Genomic DNA, 22,136 nt, shown 5'->3' on the forward strand with positions numbered 1-22,136 from the left:
TAGTCTTAGGCAAGGTGCAGTGCACCACTGAGAAAGCTTGATAGTTTCACTTTTTTTGTCCCAGGGACTCAAAGGTTGCTGTGTTTTCAGAAAGTTGCTAGATTTTAAATCTGTGCTGTAGCCTGTTTATTCTCGTTAATTCTCCACCCCTACCCATCTGCCTTTCCATTATCCAGTAAGTCATTTGCCGCACGTTCTTGGTGCACATTGCTGGTGCAGTTCAGATTTTTTGCTCTCCTTTTTACCAGTGTCGCTAGGTTCTACTTGGAGGTCTTTTCCCCAGTGTTTGTTTTCTCTTGTTTTTCTGATTAACCTGCTTTTCAGGCAGTGGTTTTTTCTTTGTTCTCTCTACTCTTGCAGTTTTCACGTCATTCCTCCATGGTCTTCGGGATCTCTGCTACATTTTCTGCTTGGTTCACCTCCATTGCAGAGAACAGATCCCCTGTAAAGTACGAGTGAGGGGCTCAGATACAGATTCATCCTGTGCCTCGGGCTTTGGCACTGTTCTCCTCAGTCTGCCTGGCTCCATGGTAGACCACAGAACCCAGCCCTTTTTCTCTGATTTCCTCATTGCCCATCCATTTATTAATGCTCACTCACTTGGGCTGGCCTGCTATTGTATTAGACATGTCTTATCTGAGGAAATGTCAAGTTTATTAATGAGTTGAGTGGTATCTGAGTCTTTTTGGAGCTCTGTAGTATTGCCTGTAAGGCTTATACCTAGAACAGCTCCTCTTTGGGATGAGCCTTCCGCCTGTCTGCACGGTCATTGCTGGAGTGGATATAGGGCACCCTTATCTGCTGACTGATGGCTTCCTTTGGATGTTGCAGGGTTAAATGCAATGCAGTTACAGAACCTGGCTGCCCTAGCCGCTGCAGCGAGTGCCGCTCAGAACACACCCAGCGGCACCAGTGCCCTCACCACGTCCAGCAGTCCTCTCAGCGTGCTCACCAGTTCAGGTGAGCATGGGACAGGGCCGGGCCTGCGGACCTTGGGCAGAGCCCCACGTGAGGATTGTGTCCTTCTGGAGAACAGTTAACACCCATTTCCAAAGGGGTCAGATCATGAACAGTAAAGTTTCAAATGTCTTCTGAGTTAAGAGCTCTCTCATAGTTTTCAGTTTGTTGCAATCATCACTTCTGTGTACCGCAAGAACATGTTGTTACCAGAATCATTAACTGGGGCGAGTGGGGCGGGAGGTGGGAACTGGAAGCCTCCTTACAAAGAGAATGAACAGTTGAGTGATCCATCTTGTGCTTTGGCGCCTGCTGCCGCGAGAAGGCAGGTGTTGGTCTGAGTCTGACTGGTGGGTGTCTGACAGCAGGGTCCTCACCCAGCTCCAGCAGCAGCAGCTCCGTCAACCCCATCGCCTCCCTCGGAGCCCTGCAGACACTGGCCGGAGCCACGGCAGGCCTCAACGTCAGCTCTTTGGCAGGTGAGGGCCGGTCCCTGGATGCCATCCGGTCGCTCTGTGCAGGTAGCATGTTTTAAACTCCTCTGGTAGGGACACTTAGAGTGAATGATCGGGATGGCCAGTGAAGTTAAGAGATGGTCGTGGGGTTTTGAGTCAGACCTGACCCTATCTGTTAACTATCTGTACCTTAAGGCCACCTTTCTAAGGGCATTTTCTCGTCTGTGAAGTGGGCCTAGATTACTCTGAGGGTTGTCAAGTTGAATGAGAATACAAGTGAAGTGCTGAGCACATCACGTAGCACAGTGTCTGACACTGTGTACACACTCAGTAAATGTTAGCGGCTATCTTGATGATAGGATTTGCCCACATCTGTCATACAGTGTATGGACTCATTTTAGTCCCCAGTTCTGGGACTGTTATTTTACCACATTCCAGTTCTTAGGAGAAAATGGCAGCGAATCCAGAGAAGAAGTGGGGCAAGTCACGTGTCAGTGGTATCACTTCTTGCGCAGGTTGGAGGATGAGCTGCCTCTGGGTGTGGCAGTTTTAAATATCCCCATTAGCCATGGGCCCTGGTGAGTGTCCTGACCCGTCAGATGGCTGCTCCTTCTCGGGGAGAGGCTGAGGACGAGATGGCAGGGTGTACTTTGGAGTTTGTCTTTCGCATCAGTTGAGTCTTTCCGATTTGTTGACCGTCCCCGCCCCCCCAGGGATGGCTGCTTTAAATGGCGGACTGGGCAGCAGCGGCCTCTCCAACGGCACCGGGAGCACCATGGAGGCCCTCACGCAGGCCTACTCGGGGATCCAGCAGTACGCGGCCGCAGCGCTCCCCACCCTGTACAACCAGAACCTGTTGACACAGCAAAGTATCGGTGCCGCTGGGAGCCAGAAGGAAGGTGAGTGGGGAGACGGGGGTCTGGGCGGGGCGGGCACAGCCTCTGCAGCAGCGCCGGAAGGCAGGGCAAAGCCCGGGAGGGCCGGGTAGGTGGTCAGGCCGGCACTGACCTTTGGCATTGTCAAGGGTCCACTGAGAAGCTGGTCTGCATTTGGAATGCGTTCTGGTCGTGGTCGTATCAGGACCTCTGTATGCTCTCCTCAAGTGGGGCTGCAGCTTTCAGATGAAGAGACATACCAGCCTTGTTGTGTCTGATAGCGTTTGGCAGTCTGTTTTTGAGAGGACGTCTTCTCTCTCACAAATATGCTAGAGGATGTCTTCTGTCTAGGTGTCCCCTTTAGCTCTGTCATTTGGCATTTTCCTCACTTTCTTATCTGTGCTTTTCCTAATTGAGGACAAACCGGAGGACGATGAGACAGAGTTACAGCCTGTGGGTTGATGGAGTGGGGAGTGTGTGCTTTGACACAAACAGTATTAAATTCAGGAGAGACTTTCTAAGCAGAAAGAGGCCTGAAAGTGGGCTCTCTAAGCAGGAGGAGGCCTGAAGGTGGTTTGTGTGAGTAGAAAATCCTGCCGACATCTCTGTGCTCCTATTTGACAGGTTTTCATAGCCAGGAGCTGGCAAGATCTAAGCGCTTATGTAGGAAAAGGCAAGCACCCTCTCTTGCTTTAGCCCCAAGGAGTCCCGGTGCAGCGCATCCTCCCTGCTCTGAGTTGGACATTTACCACGTGGCCTGGGCTGTGTTGAGAGGGAGCTGTTGGAACTCTGGAGACAGACAGTGAGCAGAAGCGTGAGGTGTTCCAGTGGCGCTGTGAAGAATAACACACAGGAAAGCGGGATAGAGAGTGCCAGAAAGATAGCATTTTACATAGAAAGAGGTTTCTCCAAGTTGACGTTTAGGCGCGGACCTTAGAGAAGGAAGGAGCGAGCCATGTGTGTATCTCGAGGAAGGACAGGAAGGGGGCAGAGGGGCGGCAAGCGCACAGACCACGAGGCAGCGTGTGCCGTGGCGTCTGACGACAGCAGGGAGGCCGGGGCGGCTGGAGGCTGGCCGGGCTGCAGTGGTGATAAAGCTCTTCTCTGAATATGTGGTGCGTGTATACAGCGGGGTGTCACTCAGCCATTGAAGAGAATGAAGCAGTGCTGTTTGCAGCCACATAGATGGGCCCTAGAGAGCATCACACCAAGGGAAGGAAGGCATAGAAAGATAAATATGATAGTGCTTACATGTGGAGTCTTTACAAAATGCTACAAATGAACTTCTTTACAAAACAGGAGTAGTCACTGATGTAGGAAACAGACACGTTTACAAGGGGGAAGAGGGGTGAGGAGGGGTAAGTAGGGAGATTGGGATTGACATAGACATGCTGAGATACATTAGACAGACAACTAGTAAGGACCGCTGTGTAGCGCGGGGGACTCTCCTCAGTACTCTGATGACCTGTATCGGAAAAGAATCTCAAAGAGTGGATATGCATGTATATATATATCACTGATTCACTGAGATACACAGCAGGAACTGACAGCAGGTTGTAAGTCAATTATACGCCAGTAAAAATACTTTTTAAAACTTTCCTTTGGTTGGGAAGTCCTTGAAGTGAAGAGGAAAACATATTCTGTTTTTGAGCTGAGTTGTTTATCATATATAGTGAAAGTCGCCCAGCTGTGTCCAACTCTTTGCGACCCTGTGGACTATGTAGCCTGTGGAATTCTCCAGGCCAGAGTACTGGAGTGAGTAGTGTTTCCTTCTCCAGGGGATCTTCCCAACCCAGGGATCGAGCCTGGGTCTTCGCCACATTGCAGGCAGATTCTTTACCAGCTGAGCCACAAGGGAGGCCCGAGAATACTGGAGTGGGGAGCCTGTCCCTTCTCCAGCGGATCTTTGCACCGGGGTTCTCCTGCATTGCAGGCCGATTCTTTACCAACTGAGCTTTCAGGGAAGCCCAGTTTTTTATCATAGGCATGTATTTTAAAAATACATTTTTACTGAGGCCCAATTTACATATGGTGAAATTCACCCTTTGCTGAGTATAGCTCTGTGAGCCCTGACACGCTCCTGCCACCATAGGTGTGGACCACTCCCGGGATCCCTAGCGATTCTCTCACGTCTCTTCCTGGGCACGGCCTGCCCCACCTGCCTCTGGCAGCTGCTGACCTCTTTGCTGGCCCCTAGTTTCTAGGCACTCTTTTGAAACCCATTTTACTTACAATCTCTTGCTACTGTTTTTTGCTCCAAATGCAAATCTGCCTGCTCCTTCCCAGCATGCCATTCTCCCACAGGGTCAGATTCTGCCCTCTGTCGGTGAGACAGAGCGTGAGAACGATGGACAGGAAACAGGGCAGGAACCTGTGTCGGTGATCACCCTTCAGCTCCCTGCTTGTGTTTGGAGAGTCTGCTTAGTTCTCCAGACAAGTTTCTGTGTTTGGGGATGCTGAGGGTGTTAACACAGGTGGGAATGGGACTCAGTTGGTGCAGGGGGACGAGTGTGCTTGACCCAAATACCTTGTCAATCAGTGGGAATTTTGCAGGTCCAGAAGGAGCCAATCTGTTCATCTACCACCTGCCCCAGGAGTTCGGAGACCAGGACCTGCTGCAGATGTTTATGCCCTTTGGGAATGTCGTGTCTGCCAAGGTTTTTATAGACAAGCAGACAAACCTGAGCAAGTGTTTCGGTATGCTGGTGTTTCTTCTGGAATCGGGAGGGTTAAGTGTTTTTACCAGTGAACAAGAAAGAGAAGGGGCTAATAGCAGGAAGAGCTGAGTTTGACTTTGCTTAGCTTTAGTTTAACTTTGCTTTGAGTAGATTACATTACCTCGTTTTCAGCCTCAGTTTATTTTTTCATTTCTCTAGTGGGAATGGTGATTTGTACCCACACTGTCGCTCCAGAGGTAAAAATAATGTATGGAAAATGGCTTGGCCAAAAAATACTTTAGGATACTGTGTAGATGTCACCTGATACTGTTAGAAACCTGATTTGTTTCATGTGATGTAATTTCAAGAAGTCTTCTTCCTGCTGAGAAAAATTTGAGATTTGAAACTCAGCTCATGTCAGGATCCTGTTGCATGAGGAGGACCGAGGCTGTCCCTGCCTCCTCACGCCCCTCACTGGGTTTCCGCTTGGACACACAGGTTTTGTAAGTTACGACAATCCTGTCTCGGCTCAAGCGGCCATCCAGTCCATGAACGGCTTTCAGATCGGCATGAAGCGGCTTAAAGTGCAGCTCAAACGTTCGAAGAACGACAGCAAGCCCTACTGAGCGTGCTCCCCTCTTGAGACTGGAGTGAGAGGGTCTTCTGGTAAGTGGGGGAGGAGCACCCTTAATGATTCGAAGCCCTGAGGCTGTGTGCTGACAGCCCTGGACCCTGATCCCTGCCACTCTCGCAGGCACGGCTTGCCCTGAAGACTCGGCTACTGCCTTCTGTGGGAATTGCGCTTCGTACAGAGGACAAGTTTGTGCTTTGGTTTCCAGTGTTTTACTTTGGAGTTTAGGTGCCATATCCTGAGTTGTTTTTTTTTTTTTTTTCCTTTATTTAAAAGTTTGCTGTGTTTGTAACCAGTGTGTGTTGAGAAGGACCAACATCAAACTGCCCTGGGGGAGGAGGGGAAATGGAGAAACATTAAGAAAGAGGATCAGAATTTGCCCCAAACTATCCCAAGAGAGAGGACGAAGTTAGACGAAATTGGACCCCCAGAATCTTCCTGAGCACGAGAGTGGGTGATGTGAGAACTGATACCCAAGAGCTTTTGGGGGGCAGAGCAGGTGGGATTGGCTTTGGAGAGGGAGAGTGACTTGGAACCCGGCAGCCCTGGGAGCTGGAGGCTGAAACTCCTCTGTAACCGCCTTCGGTGGAAAGTCTGCGTTCTTGCCAGCGATTTTTTAGATTCTCATCTAGGATTTCTGCCCCTCTTACCTAAGGAGGGGCTGACAAGTCTCTGGAAATAAAGCACCTATTAAATTAGCCTGATATGCAAAAGGCAGGGATTTGTCATCCGTTACCCAGCCAGCCATTGCTGTTGGATTGGCCCTTCCTTCCTGGCTGGTGGCTCTTAGGAAGAAGAAGCCGGTCAGAGAGGTCGTGTTTCGTTTATTTCAACACCAGACCCTTAGACCATGGCCCATGTCTACCAGGTCCCTTTAAAGGTGGCCTTTTGGGAAGCCACTGTCGGGCTTCCTTTTTTGTAATTGACTACAGCAAGGAATGTCACTTCCACCCCCAACCACCGTTTTCCCGTGAGGGTAGACCCAAGAAGGGCTTATGGTATCTGGCAGAAGGGAGCACCTCTCCTGAGCAGAGTGATCAAAAGCCGTCGAGTTGGGGGAGGAAGAGCCTGCTTCTCAGTGAACCTGAATCCTAGGGTCCCTTTGAGCTGGTGCTGCATTTCCCGGCGGCCAGCACTCAGTACTTAGAAGGATTAAGCAGTCCGCGTTTGCCTCCTTGGTTGAGACGCCCGGGTGTGGCGTCTGAGTTGAGGCAGGCCCCTCTCCTGACCTCCCTAGCCCTGTGCTCCGCTCTTGGTGACAGAGGAGACGTTTACAGCCTCCGTGTGGGTTTAGTGTTCATTTACCTCAGTATTACCGTGTTCACTTTTGTCCTCGCGCCTACAGTCAGGTCCCTGCTGCCTCCCACAGGCCTCACTCTTGCCTGTGACCCACACAGCCTCGGGGCTCTGCCTCTGCTCCAAGAAGCGCTGTTAGTGGGGAGGCCCAGGAAGGACCTGCTGTCGGGAACGTGTCCCTGGGCAGAAGTGGCCCTGTCAGGATATGACCCTTAGCCAAGGCCAGGGACCGAGTGCCTGGGGTCCTCAGCCTCGCAGACGTCAGCCCTGCCCCCTAGCGGCAGAGGCGCGATCACAGGGGTTGGTTTGCTGTCGGTCGGACGGGGGCGCGCTCTTTGTCACGCTGTCCTTGGGCCTCAGACAAGCGTTGACTGTCTTGCTGTTGTGCAGGTAGTTGGTGGTGGTGGATTATCCCATTGAAGCTGGGACAGCTGTTCCCTTCTCGTAGTGATAACTTGGGTCTGTTGTCCTCTAAGAAACATGAAACATACTTCTTAAGCTGAAACACGTAAACTTGAATTCCGCGCACTGGGAGAAATGTGTCCTGTGTTTCAAGGATAAAACTGTTCCAAAGGCTTCCAGGGTCATGATGGGATTTTTTAAATAAATGCAAAAAATAAAAATAAAAAAGAAAAAAGAAAACAAAAAAAGAAAAAAATGCTAGGTTGGGGAGGCGCTGTTCTGAATCCCAACCAGCTGGAACCAAGAATGTCGTTTCTATTTTTATAGAAGTTTTATACAGCTCCGGGGTGGAGAATATTTATTACCTAAATTATATCTCTGGAAAAGGCCAGGATTTTGTAGAATCCAGAATGTGACTGTTGTACACACACGGTGCTGTGTGTGGTTGAAACTACTGACCTTCTGTGGCCGTCTGCAGCCCAGCTAACCTGCCCGCAGGGGAGGAGTTACGCTGTGAATTGGCGGAGGAGAGAGCTGTGCTCCCCAGGTTGCTGCCGGTGCTGTGACTGCTCACCTTCTGTTCTGTCTTCCTCCTTGGCCCGCGTGGGGTTTTCCAAAGCCCGGAACTCCACTCTGCGCCCACCTTTGTCCCTCCCTCCTCCCCCATTTCACTGTTATTTGCATACCTGTTTGTCCTGGGCTCCAGGGACCCCTTCGCTATTGGCATGAAAGTTAAAGGTGTAATCAGCCTGCCTCTGATACCAGACCCTGAGGTTTCATACCTGCTGTGGGTTCTCCTTTCCAAAAGGGGTGTGCACCTCGGTGCGGCCGGGGAGCCCAGGCGCTTCTGCCCCGCGAATCCCCACAGCAGTGCTGCCCTCGAGCACAGCTCTCTCCCCAGGCCAAAGACGGTGGTGTGTAGAAGCTGCTCCCCCTGCAAGTCTCACGGCGTCAAAAGGTTCAGCTCGGAGAGGGGGAACTCGCAGTCTAGTCTTAAGCAATCCTTTTCTGTTGTGTGGGGGTTTCACTTACATAAACGTGTTTTCTGCTGTAGTTTTGTTTCTTCCTTGGGTTTCATCATGAAATTGATTTGCCTTGAATGCAGCCAAACACTGTGTCCTGGGTCCCACAGGAGTGGCCAGGGCCCGCGCGGAAGCTAAGAGCTTGGATTTCCAGCAACAGAGGGCCATCCCCATGGGAAGGGGGAGAAATTCTGGCCCTCTCCCCCAAAGAATTCTACCCGCCCCCGCCCCAGCCGGCAGCTCCAGCTGCCTCCCTGAGTCTGGACCGGGAGCGAGACGGGAGGCGGAGGCTCTGCCCCGCCGCAGCGCTGCTTTTCGGATGCGTTTGGGCGCTTCTGGGGAAATCCAAGCCTTGGGCTCGCTCTGTCTCTGGCAGTTGGATGTCCTCCTGGTGTCCTCCGTGTCCTGTTGACTTCCCCTGTGTTCATTGTCAGCATGTGCGGCAGTCGCGTCATTGCCCAGCCCTCCCTGCCCGCCTCCGCATTTCAGGGCTGCACACAGTGAGTGTCCTGTTCTCTCTCTCTGTTTGGATGTATTGCTCTGTGTAACTCAGTGGGTCTCCCTCTTTCTGGTTTGTTTTTTTTTCTAGATTCCTGCCGTTTGTTCATCGTTGTGCCTAAAGCATGTCGATGTGGCGTCAAGTACATCGTCCAAACCCCTGTCTCTTCAGCTTCTCTGATGCTTGAACTCTCACCTTTGACCTTGTGTTGACCTTTGATGCTGACGTGTATTTTTATTATGTTTGTTTCTTTCTTTGTTTTTTCTTTTTTCTTTCCTTTTTTTTTCTTTTGTGCTGCCAAATTGGTTTTGCTAGAACGACTGCTGAAGGGGAAATATTTAAACTTGCATTTGAATATAAAAAAATCTATTTTTCTAGAACTTCATAAGATAACCACTTGATTTTGTGATTCCAATCCTTTGTAATTGTCTTCAGAGCAGCCCTACTAGCACATACCGCGTGGTGTTTGTATTTCTGTGGACACACAGCCAGTCCGTTCCTAGGCTTCGTTTCTCTGTGTGCGTAGTTTTAAAGACAACTTTGGAGTAAACAATGAAATAAAAGATATCGCTAAAACCTTTGAGGCTCCTGAGCACATTTTGCTGATACAGTTTGTAGGGCTTGAGGAGACTGCATGTGTTCCTATTTTTGTTTTTTCTGAGTTCTCAACTGCAGAAAACCCCTGAACCCTTTTTCCTTTTTGACCACCGGCTGCAGCTTGGGCCCCAGGCCAGCCCCCGCGCCCCGGGGCTCTGCCCTTGCGGGAGGTTTGTGGTCCCCCTGCCCCCAGCCCCGCTCTGCCCACCCCGACGCCTGCCCTGCAGTCTCCACAGCAAAATGTGATACTTCGATTGTTTTTGTTTTTGTACTGTTTTTGTTTTGAATTTTTTCCTTTTCTACTGAGATGATGCCCAGAAAAAACAAGCTCTGCATGTCTCCTGCTGTTTCTTCACACCCTCGTATATATCACCTTCACCTCTCTGTTTTCTATAGTTTGTGCAAAAACTGACCGATTTAAAAGGGTTTCAAAGAAGCTGTTTTAAATTGTTGTGGGTTGATTTTTTTTTCTTTCCAAGATTGTATTTTATTTTGAAGTGGCAACTTTCTCCTCTATTGCCCTTAGAGCGTTTGCCTGTGCACTTAGACTGTCTTCTCACAGGGCCTCCAGGCCTCGGGGGGCCTCCGGGGCCGGCTGCTCTGCTCAGAGACGGGTGGGAAGGGGGTTCCAGAGAGGCGCAGGAGCAGAGAGAGCGGACGCAGAGGGTGGCTGTGGGCAGGCAGGAGGCGGAGCGCGCTCCCAGGCACTCGGAGGAGGGCATCGTGCGCTCGGCGGCAGCGCTCCTGCCAGCGCTGCCGTGAGAAGCACAGTGCTGCAGTCTCCACACTGTTTACAGTCGGGCCCCGCCGCCCCACTCTGCTCTTCACTGCAGCTCTGCTCTTGCTTAGCTGGTGGGGTGGGGGTCAGGGCAGTTTTTTCTGTTTATTTTTTTAAATTGGGTGAAGAGCCAAATAGCTACTGTCCCCGGGTGCCAGGCAAGCCCCGGTCCTTGGTTCCCTGAGGGGAGCCTGTCCTCCTCTCTCTCGGGGCACCGTCCAGCCTCAGGGTCTGCAGGGACTTGAGTGAGGATGTGCCTGGCGAAGGGTGAGGCCAGAGGAGACGTGAGGTCGCGGGGTGGGTCTGTGGAGGTCAGAGGTTGCAGGGGGCGGCGTTTGGGATAGCTTCCACCCAGGCCCGAGCGGCTGGTGGGCGAGCGAGCTGGGAAGTAGGGCTGTCCAGGGAGGGGTGGAGAGGGGGGGCCAGGGACGGGGGGCGGGGGGGATGGTAGAAGCACTGTCTGCATCATCCACGCTGCGGGTGATGAGGAAGGGTCTCGACAGGCTCTCTGCCCCTGGACCGGGCAGGCGGCCTAGTGTTAGCTTGGGGCCCCCCTTACCTGGAGGAGAGGGGGCCAGGTGGAGGCCCAGGGGATGGTAGGCTGCTTAATTTCTTCAGAGGGGTGAGTGGATGGAAGGAGTCCAGGAACCCCAACCTGAGCGAGACCGCCTCGCACCCCACAGTCTGACTGCACAGAGCAGCCTCTGTGGGCGGGAGGCGCCGAGGCCCCCCTTCCTGTGTTCAGAACCCATGTTTGCCAATACATTTTGCTTTCAATTCCAAGAGGAGCTCTGGGAAAACCTGTGGATAAAACCAAATGCCAAACGTTGGACGTTGTTTCCTTTTCCTTTTTCTCTCTCTGATTGTTTTAATTGTTCTGTGGTGGTTTTAATGGATTTGAGACCCTGGAGCGGCAGCTGCCTTTCTGATTTCCAGCTGCTTTTTGTGAATAATTTAAAAAGAAAAAAAAAAAAAGAAACTTTACATTTTGGAGACAAACCTGTGTGAGTTTTTTATTGGTACACACGTTGTATTTAACACTAGGGGTTTTGTACAGTTTTTTGCCTTTTCTACTAGAAAACAATGTAAAGTGATTTCACAATGTGAAGAGAACCATTGCCACTATGACCAAACGCACAGTCTGTTCTGCAGCAGCAGCGGGATTCAATCAGCTCCAAGCCGTGACTCAGCCGCGGAAGCGCTTTTCTTACCCTGTTTGAGCTCTCCTTTCTCTCTGTTTTGATTTGCAAAAGAAAATGTCTTTTCTGTGTGAACTTGTGTTGTACTATGTAGAAAATTATGGATTTTACTTTAATGGTTTAAAAAAAAAAAAGGCAAGAAGAGCCCCTGTCGCTTTTCTGACCTGATCACAGAGTTTGTGTAGTGGATTAAAAAAGAAAAAAAAAATGTTACAAGTTTGGAGCAAGGGAGTATGTGTTTAACAGGAATCTCCTTCCTTTTTTGTGTGTTTTTCCTTTTGTCCCGACTGGGAACCTAAATCTGTTTTAATTGCACAGACACACGGACAAAAAGTCATTTTGTATCTGCCAAGTGTGGTACCTTCTTTGTTTATTTGCTATTAAACTGTTTGAGAAGAACTGACGTGTCTTCTGTGCTGTTGATTGTTGGGGGGGTGGCCTTTGGGGTGGCGGGGTTGGCCTTCCTGAGGAAGGGGTGGGCACGCTAGTGTGGTCCCACGTTGATGTGCCCGTTAGTATCCAGTGGGACCACCCCAGACCCCGGGAAGCACAGGGTGTCTTCCAGAAAAGTGGCTGCTGTATCGATCCGGCGTTCTTATCGACGTACCGGCTAGCAAGGAGGCACTGAGGAAATTTTGGGGCAGCCTTCATCCCTGTGCTTCTTACATTGCCGGTCGTGGCCGCCGCCCTGAAGGACTGGCCCAGACCGTTGGGTGCAAGTCCCTTCCTTGGCTGCGGAGGCAGCCAGCGGCCCCGAGGTGCCGTACGTGGGGGTTTCCTCACTCCGGACCAAGGTGCGTGGGCTCCTTTTCCCCTCTCCCTGAGCTTAGGACAAGGTCACATTTCTAGGATTTCTTGGGTTCACTACTCAGTAATTCTAGATCACTTTCCGAGTGAGGCCAGTACCGAGGCTTCTCCTCACACCTCTGTGAACTGCGGATGCAGTCAGCCCCTGGGCCAGGAACCTCAGGCCCTCTGACTGAGGCATGAACTGGTCTGCCCCTTCCTTCCACTGTCAGCCTCACTCCTCTGGGAGGCTAGTCCTCGTGAAGCTGGCTCCTGTCTGGGAGCCCACAGCCAGCTCTGGCCAGTAGGTGGGCCAAGCCTCAGCCTTCTCATCAGACTGGCTCTATGTGGGGTGGGTCTGGAGTAGCGTTTCCCAGAGTGGGTTGTACTGGGTGCTAGCCCACGAGATGTTTATGCAGTCATTGTCCCAGCTAGTCTAGTGTTCACTGACCACCATCTAGTGCTTCGGGGAACACCTAACACACACTGAATGCTCTTGTCTTTATAACCCCTGGGAGGGACCTGCTGTCCCCATCCCCACTTAGCAGATGAGCACTGAGGTTAAAAGAAGTCAGGTTGTGGACTTCTCTGGTGGTCTGCTGGTTAAGACTCCATTTTTGCACTGCAGGGGGCATGGGCTTGATCCTGTGTGCCACGTGGCATGGCCCCCAAAATAAAAAAAAATAAAGTTCTTCACTGAAGAAAAATAAATTGCACTGAGGTGGGCAGGGGAAAGGGTTAATCTTGCCCCCCCCCCCCCCCCCGCAAAAAAGGTAAACAGAGTTACTGTGGTTTTTTTTTATATGCGGTAGTTTATTTACAGACATCTAGTATGTTGAGTTCACAAGTTTGATCCTTTTTTCAAAGAGATTGTACCTCTTAAAATGCTCCCCTTCATATCTGTGTCCTGAATTCCCCACCCGGCCCCAGCCACATCGGACAGCTTTGGGGTCTTACTTCCCCAACCAGAAATTGAACCCCAGGCCATCGGCGGTGAAAGCGCAGAGTCCTAGCCTCTGGACCACAGGGAATTCCCTCTCAGCTTATATTTCAGGCTGTGAGTGTCTTACTATAAAAGTACAGCAAATCCAGATACAGGGTACAAAGTCTTCATAGCTAGTAGCTTCCACTTGTTTTCCCCTGAAAGTGGGGAGATCTTCCCACGGACCACAGAGGTTAGGAACCTCCGGACGCTCTGGTCCAACACAGCAGCGCTGTAGAATCTGCGAAAATCTCGGAGACTGAGGGTGGAAGTGATGGCGGCAGCACACCAAGACCTCCTTTCCCAACGACCTGTTTCCCCCGTGTCCAAAGTACTGCTGTATTCATGGAGTCTTTTTGTCCTACGCGCGTTTTAGAAATAGACCTGGGATCATACTAAAAGGAGACCCCGAGTTGTCCCTGGGAAGGGGTGGGCACCGAAGAGTCAGACCAGGTCTGCTTGGCTTGCAGGCCGTCACCCCTGAGGAGAAGCAACTCCGTAAAAGCAACCGAGTGTGCTTCACTGACCTGTGCAGTCTCATCGCGTCATTGCCGTGCTGTCCTCTAGGCTCAAGGGGAGGGGCCCTACGCCCTCTGACTCCCTCAGTGGTGCGTTTGTCTCAGCTTTGGCCTCAGAGTGACTCTCAGGCACTCTAAGGGATTCACTAGTAACTCCTCCAAATTGTTGGCCAGCACGCCCCTGCAAGGGGCCACTCCCCGTGAAAACTGGGGTGCTTCCTAAACGTCACTCCTACCATGCTGTTCTTTACATCAGTTCAGTCACTCACTCGTTTTCGACTCTTTGCAGCCCCACCGACTGCAGCACGACAGGCTTCCTGTCCATCACCAACTCCCGGAGTTTACCAAACCCATGTCCATTGAGTCGGTGATGCCATCCAACCGTCTCATCCTCTATCGTCCCCTTCTCCTGCCCTCAATCTTCCCCAGCATCAGGGTCTTATCCAAGAGTCAGTTCTTCGCATCAGGTGGCCAAAGTATTGGAGTTTCAGCTTCAACATCAGTCCTTCCAGTGAACACCCAGGACTGATCTCCTTTAGGATGGACTGGTTGGATCTCCTTGCAGTCCAAGGGACTCTTGTCTCCATCACTTCTTGCCACTTTAACTCATCTTTACGTCATGTTTAATTTTTTTTTTTTTGGCATTGTGGTAAAGTAAACGTTAACAGTTTTCTCTTCTAACCATTTTCAGGTAAACAGTTCAGTGACATTCAGTACGTTCAGTGATGTACCATCACCACTTAATGTTTTAAATCAGCTTGAAACGCACCTTTTTTAACTTCACCTCCCTCTGGCCGTTGGTATTTGTGAAGTCACAGGTTCAATACCCTTAGTTGTATGTTTTAAAATACACATCAAGGGATGTACCTGGCAGTCCCGTGGTTAAGACTGGGGGGGCACAGGTTCGATCTCTGGTCAGGGACCTGACACCCCACACATGCTGCTCAGCCAAAATAAAATACACCCGAGGTCACGTGAGCATCGGTACTCAGAGAATGGCCACACGGCACCTTCTCAAAGGACCTGTGTCCACACTTCCGGAATCTGGGCCAGGGTGAAGAGTCGGGTTTGCCCGTGGACTCTTCGGGACCTGTTGCCTCTGAAATTGTATTGGTTGAACTTCAAGTTATGTCTCGCCTGCCCCTGGTGCTCTGTGATTGACGGTAAAGAATGAGGTGCGTTCGGACTCCTGTATTCCTGAGACAGGAGAAGGCAGTGGCAGCCCACTCCAGTGCTCTTGCCTGGAAACTCCCATTGATGGAGAAGCCTGGCAGGCTGCAGTCCATGGGGTCATGAAGAGTCGGACACGACTGAGCGACTTCACTTTCACTTTTCACTTTCGTGCATTGGAGAAGGAAATGGCAACCCACTCCAGTGTTCTTGCCTGGAGAATCCCAGGGACGGGGGAACCTGGTGGGCTGCCGTCTATGGGGTCGCACAGAGTTGGACACAGCTGACACGACTTAGCAGTGGCAGCTGCATTCCTGAGACAAAACTTGACATAAAAATAAGTATGACTTGAACATCTTCCAGTTTGACATCATACTTAAAGGCTGTTGTTTCTCTTTAAAAATTTACCAGAAAGGGATTATGTCAAAGGTACTATTTTTAACCTCAAAAAATTTTAGGTTTGTGCATCTCTATAATCATATATCTGTGTCTTAAACTGTTTATATATGTGTGTGTGTGTGTGTGTGTATATATATATATATATTTTTTTTTTTTTTTTTTTTTTTTTAAAGCTCCCATTCAGTCACCTTTATTTTTTTTTAACTAGATTCCTCAGGCACCACCTAATTTTTGCCACAGTCCTAGTTCCCAGCTTCCTGGCCTTCTCGGTCAGTACACGACCTCCCTGAATCTCCCAGGTACATCACACACTGGGCTCACTTGAGCATCTCAGTCCCTGATGAAGACGAGCCGTCAGGAAGGAAATGAAAAAGCAGGTTTGTCCCTTCACCTCTGGGAATGTCAAACTAATGTGTGGTGACATCGCCCTTCCATGAGGGACCATAACGTGGCTTTCTCTTGCACCTTCTGCGTTTTTCAAGCTCTTTTCCTCGGGAGTCCTTCCCAACGCACCCCCACCACCATCTGGTGTTCAATTTCTTTTGCATACGTTGACTTTCTCCTTACTGGTACAGGCTCCAGCTATAGAAAGGGCTCTAGTTCTTTGAAATCACAGTCAGATCTGGGGATGGGAGAATGAACACATTTCGGCCAAGAAGCTGTCGCCTGACACTCCAGCCAAGTCTATAGGACCTCAGCCCCACTTCCATCCCCCCGCCCCCATGAAGGGTCCCAGTGACCTGAAGCCGCCTGTGGTTTTGAGTGTTTTTGAACTGCCTTATTGAGATGTAATTCACACACTATAGAGTTTGCCCACTAAAGCATCCAGGTCTGGTTTTGAGCATTGTGCAGCCATCACCATAACCTAATTTTAGAACATTTCATCACCCTAAAAAGAAACCCTGTACTCCTTAGCCATCGCTCACCTTCCTCCCCCACTCCCCATTCCCATTCCCAGCCCCTCAGTTCAGTTCAGTTCAGTCGCTCACTTGTCTCCAACTCTGCGACCCCATGGACTGCAGTACACCAGGCTTCCCTGCCCATCACCGATTCCCAAAGTTTACTCAAACTCATGTCCATTAAGTCGGTGATGCCATCCAACCATCTCATCCTCTGTCGTCCCCTTCTCCTCCTGCCTTCAATCTTTCCCAGCATCAAGGTCTTTGTAAATTAGTCAGTTCTTCATATCAGGTGGCCAGAGTATTGGAGTTACAGCTTCAGCATCAGTCCTTCCAGTGAATATTCAGGACTGATTTCCCTTAGGATGGACTGGTTGGATCTCCTGGATTTGTCATACAAATGCAGTCATACAGTACATGCCTTTTGTGTTTGGCCTTTTACTTAGCCTACTTCCTGAGGCATCTTTTCCTTTCCTCCGCCTGCTTCAAAAGTCCTCACCACGCTAGCCTGGGACCACCTGCCCCTGCCATTTCTAGCCCTTCTGAGCCCATCTCCTGTTTCTGGGCAGCCAGGGAAGGCCCTCGGCAGAGGGGAGCCTGTGTGTGGCCCACCGGCCCTGAGAGCGCCACCAGCCTAGTCATCCCTGCAGTGGAAAGAGTGCCCTGAGCCTGGGGCGAACGTGACACAGAGGCCCTTTTAAAGGTTATAAGGGTTGAGGTGTTTTTGTTGTTGTTTCTAAATGCAACATGTATATAGAAGAAGGTTTAGTGTGTGGTGGGTAAAGCTTATGTGTTTAGGAGCCTCTTCCACCAAATAAGACCCAAGTCCCAGGTGGCGCTAGTGGTAAAGAACCCGCCTGCCAGTGGAGGAGACTTCAGACACGCGAGTCCGATCCCTGGGTGGGGGAGATCCCCTGGAGAAGCAGATGGCATCCCACTCCAGTATTCTTGCCTGGAGCATCCCATGGACAGGAGCCTGGTGGGCTACAGTCCATGGGGTCACCAAGAGTCAGACACAACTGAGCATGCTCACATCCCTGTCCCATACCTCATTGATAACTGTCAAACAGATGGGGGAAGTACGCTCCCAGAATTTCTCTCTATACAAAGATGTGTGCATATATAATTTTTGTTAATAAAAATGAGATCATGCTTTAATGTACAGAATGTTCTGCTGTCTGCATTATTTTTTCAGTTACTGTTTCATGGGCACCCTTCCATCTGGTTATCTACGATTTTCACTTTTAGAGGCTTCGTAGCATTTCATGGTTTCTCAATGACTTTCCTATTGAATGCAGGTTCTCTCTACATTGTTCACTATTGTAAACTGAAGAACCAATTCAAGGGAAGTTCATGGGTTCCTTTAGAGGGCCCTTTGTGCCACGTCTTGTTTTCAAAGCCAAGTTCTTCCTTTATCATCTTGTTTGGTTTTCACAGAAACCTTCCCAGAAAAGTAAATCCCCGTTCACAAATAGGAAAACTAAGTTTGTTGAGAGGAAAGACATCTCAAGGATACCAGTAATTGTGGCAGGAGGGGCCTGGGACTGTCACTTCCAGTTATACTTGACAGGGCCTGCAGCGGCCAAGCCGGTGATTCAGGCCTGCAAGAGGAGGCCAATCTGAGATGATAAGTGATGCTTGGCTTCAGTGTCAAGGCACGAACAGCAGCAGGTGGGGGCTGCAGGTAAAGGGGGAGATTGTTGGTCTCTTGACTTCAGATGCCGACCCCTTGAGCCCAGACACTGACCCTTTGACCGGTTGACTGTGGACTCACAAGCCCAGGGATCGCTTGAGCTTCCAGTCTTCAGGAGAAGTAGGAAGTGCGGATTCCCACATGAGATCTCCCAGGTAGCCAATGTAGCCACCATATGTGGGAATCATCAGCCCTCGCAGGCCAGATTGTGAGCCCCACTTCAGGCCCAAATCTCATTTTCTACTTTGGATTCTCAACCAGGGCCCTAAAATGTAGGCCGAGTAGCCAGAACCTGACCCAGCAGGCACTTGGAACAACAAACCCCCAGGCCCTTGCTGTCCCATCACCCTGTGAGGGTAAGTGGCCCAGAAAAAGACTCATGTTGTGACTTGGTCGCCTGGTTCCGGGGACCTTTGGTCAGCCTTCGTTGCTGGGCTTTGTGAGTAAGGCTTGATTCCATTCGCCCTCTCCTTAGCTTTTTTTTTTTAAGAGCAATTTTAAGAAATATTTATTTTTATTTATTTGGCTGTGCTGGGTCTTAGTTGCTGAACAGAGGATCTTTGATATTCATTGTGGCATGCGGGACCTTCAGTTGCGACATGTAGGATCTAGTTCCCAACCAGGGATCGAACTCGGTCCCCCTGCATTGGGAGCTCAGAGTCTTAGACCTTGGACCACCAGGAAGTCCCGCCTTAGCCTTCTTTGTGTACATTTCTCCTGCCCAGCCAGGTCAGAGCCTGGACCGAGTTCCCAGGGGGCTTGGTGTGTCTGGTGAAAATCACTAAGCTTCCTGGATACAGCTATCTACTTCCCCTTCACTTTTGTCCCTCTCTCCTGGGCCAGCGTCATGATCAAGAGTAAGACCCCTGGAGCCACACTGCTTGGGGTCCACTCCCTGCTCTGCCTCGAGGTCGAGGTGTGGCCTTGGGCAGGTCACTTCACCCTCGGGTGCCACCCGGTTATCTGTAAGCTGGAAGTGCTCAGCTCGGGCAATGTGACTTATTAGCCTTCCTTTGTTCTCCTCTCACTTTGCCAGGGGCTGAGCGGATGCTAGTACAGAGACCACCCCCTTGCCCTAAAGGAGCATGACCCTGACCTAACTATGTTCAGAGGTCAGCAAATGGCCCACTTGGGGGCAGAGAAAACTCGGTCAGGTTTTTGAGTTTTGAGATCATTTGAGTTCCCAGGTACCTGGAAGGTTGTGCTTCCAGATTGCTCTGGGATGCTGAGGCAGAGTGCCCATCTCCTTCCCGCCAAAGACTCATGGCGGACTCGGGGCTGGACTGTATCTCAGCCACAAATGGGAGAGAACCTGCTGGCTCTTCAGTACTTGGCCGGTGGGTCCGGCTTCCTTCCCCTCTGGAGATCAACCCAGGACTCACCTTCCCAGCTGAGAGGAGGATCCCAAGACAGTACTGTGCCAGAGGCTCCCAGCTCTCCCCCTTTGCCCAGCTTCCTGTGCGCCGGGTTCGAGAGCACGTCCCCCAGGACCTTCCTGGTGGTCCAGCGACTAAGAAACGTCCCGCCGGGGCAGGGGACACCTGCGTCTTCCTGCTCCAGGAAGGCCCCACATGCCTCGGAGCAGCTACGCCTGCGCACCGAGAGCCCACGCTCTGCAGCAGGAGAAGCCGCGGCTCGGAGAAGCCCGCCCCCCGCAGTGAAGAGTAGCCCCCCTGTGCCAAAACTAGACAAAGCCTGAGCGCAGTAACCAGGACCCAGCACGGCCCAAAGTAAGTTTAACTAATTAATTAAATGGGCTTCCCTGGTGGTTCAGACGGTAAAGAGTCTTCCTGCAATGTGGGAGACCCAGGTTTGATCCCTGGGTTGGGAAGATCCCCGGGAGAAGGGAATGGCTACCCCATTCCAGAATTCTTACCTGGAGAATTCCAGTGGATAGAGGAGCCTGGCGGGCTAATGTCGGTGGGGTCACAAGGATTCAAGACGCAACTGCACAGTTAAATAAATTTAAAAATTGAATTTAAATTTAAAAAGAGCTCTTTCCCTGGGACGTCCCAATGTCTATCTAGTCCCAAGGGCCTATCCCTCTATCCCCTCGATGTATGACCTTGGGGCATGGACCTCCCTGCCCCATGCCCAGACTGCCCCACTCTGGACCCATTTTGCTTGCAGCAAACAGGAGGCAGTGATTTCTGCCCCTGCTCAGTTTCCCCAGGATGAAGGAGACACAGCAGGTTAGCTGTAAGCCTGGGGCAGCTACTTTAAATTTTAAAATTAAGTTTTCATTCCTCCCTGTTTTTTCCCATTCATTCATTTAACATATTTTGAGTGGCCACGGCATGCCAGGTTTTGCTCTGGAGACAGGTCAGTGAAAAATGAGATAAAGTTCCTGCCCACACATTTGAGAGGGGAAAGCAGACACTAAGCCAATACCCTCATCAATGAATATAAAATTATAGAGATGCACCTTGTATCAGAATGGGATTTAATTCTCTGTGAGTATCATAAGCTGATCCATCCCAACTGGGACTTCACTGGGCAGAACTTTGAGGTAGGGAGGAGGAAAGGGACCATGAGGGGCAAAGACCCTGAGGCAATCAGGTTCCTCACAAGTGAAACACAGAGTCACCTATGACCCAGCAATTCCACTCCTAGGTATGTACTCAAGAGAGACGAAAACTTGTCCACATGAAAATTTGTACTTGGATGTTTACAGCATCATTATTCATCATCAGAAAGGGAAACCACCCCATGTGCATTAACTAACAAATGGATGAACGAAATGGTATAACTGCATAATGAAGACTGAAAGTGAAAGGCGCTCAGTCGTGTCCGACTCTTTGCGACCCCGTGGACTTTATAGTCCATGGACTCCTCCAGGCCAGAATACTGGAGGGGGTAGCGTTTCCCTTCTCCAGGGGAGTCTTCCCAACCCAGGGATGGAAGCCGGGTCTCCTGCATTGCAGGCGGATTCTTTACCAGCTGAGCCACAAGGGAAGCCCTAGAATACTAGTCAGCCATAAAGAGGAATGAAGTACGATTCCCGCTGCAACACTGAAAACATGATGCTGAACGGAGCCAGTCACAAGGGGCCGCCCGTTGTCCAAGTCCGTTTACGTGACGGACGAGCATGTCCAGGGCAGACCAGCCCCGGATAGCAGGCTGTGGTTGCGGGTGCCTCCGTTTGCTCCGGCTGCCGTGACGCCGTGCCGCGGGCGGGGGGTGTTTAAACAGCGGAAATGTGTTTTCTCAGAGACCTGGAGGGCAGAAGTCAGAGATCAGGTGTTAAAAGGGTTAGTTCCGTTCCGAGGCCCCTCTGCTTGGCTTGTCAATGGCCCTCTTTCTCCCTCTGTCTATGTCCTAATCTCTTCTTGTGACGCTGGTCACACGGGATCAGGGCCCTCTCTAGTGACCCCGTTTTACCTCTTTAAAGATGAATTCCTGGCAGCCGTGTGATTAGGACTGTGAGCTCTCGCTCCTGAGGGCCCGGGTTTGATCCCTGGTCAGGGAATGAAACCCCCACAAGCCAGGCGGTGTGGCCAAGAAAAGATGGTGTCTCCAAATAGGTCACATTCTGAGGTCTGCAGTCAACATCCCATGTGAACGGGGACGCGGGCAGCAGTGCCTAACTCGACTGAATGAACACAGGGCTTCTCTCCAGGGTGATGAAAATCTTCTGGTGTTAGGGCCAGATCAATGCTCAACTTTGTGCATACAGGCACACCTCAGGGATACTGCGGGTCTGGTCCCAGACCACCGCAATAAAACGAACATCACCATAAAACGTCACATGAATATTTTGGTTTCCCAGTGCATATGAAAGTTATGTCTGTGCTATGTTGTAGTCCATTAGGTGCGCAATAGCCTCATGTCTACAAAAACAATGCTCAGACCTAAACTGAAAAATACTTTATTGCTGAAAATGCTAACCATCGTCTGAGCCTTCAGTGAGACATAGTAGTAGCATCAAAGATCACTGATACAGGACATAGCTGGTGGTCCAGTGGTTAAGACTCTGTGCTCCTAACGCAGTGGGCTCAGGTTCAGTCTCCGGTCGGGGAACTAAGATCCCATGTGTCCTGCACGCGACAAGGCCAAAAGGTTAACAAAACAAAACGAAACAAACAAAAAAAGATGTTAAGCCAAGAGCACAGATCACACATCACCATAAGAAACGTAATAATGAAAGAGCTCCAAATACTATGGGAACTGCCAAATGCAACACAGAGACACGAAGTGAGCTCTTGGAAAAATGGTGCTGACAGACTTGCTCGATGCTGGGTTGCCACAAACTTCCCATTTGTAAAAGACAAGCATCTGGGAACTGCAATAAAATGAGGGATGCTTGTGTGCTCAAAGCCAC

General features: G+C 50.6%; 1 protein-coding gene across 17 annotated transcripts in view; it reads left to right on the plus strand.

Annotated features, from left to right (window-relative positions):
• The window catches only part of CELF1 (CUGBP Elav-like family member 1), a 66,875-nt gene extending 55,108 nt beyond the window's left edge, over window positions 1–11,767 (plus strand). For 11 of the 17 annotated variants that reach the window (XM_065945254.1, XM_065945256.1, XM_065945251.1 and 8 more), the window contains 6 exons: window positions 832–960; window positions 1,323–1,436; window positions 2,126–2,311; window positions 4,841–4,984; window positions 5,443–5,610; window positions 8,885–11,767. In XM_065945254.1, the coding sequence (XP_065801326.1) occupies window positions 832–960; window positions 1,323–1,436; window positions 2,126–2,311; window positions 4,841–4,984; window positions 5,443–5,570 (701 nt within the window). In that variant the 3' untranslated portion in view covers window positions 5,571–5,610; window positions 8,885–11,767. Of the gene's footprint in view, window positions 1–831; window positions 961–1,322; window positions 1,437–2,125; window positions 2,312–4,840; window positions 4,985–5,442; window positions 5,611–5,698 lie in introns of all 17 variants that reach the window. The other 6 variants (XM_065945255.1, XM_065945249.1, XM_065945247.1 and 3 more) reach the window with 2 other exon arrangements.
• The last annotated feature ends 10,369 nt before the right edge of the window (window positions 11,768–22,136 follow it).

The sequence above is a fragment of the Muntiacus reevesi genome, chromosome 9 (assembly GCF_963930625.1).
Source record: "Muntiacus reevesi chromosome 9, mMunRee1.1, whole genome shotgun sequence".
Classification (NCBI taxonomy): Eukaryota; Metazoa; Chordata; class Mammalia; order Artiodactyla; family Cervidae; genus Muntiacus; species Muntiacus reevesi.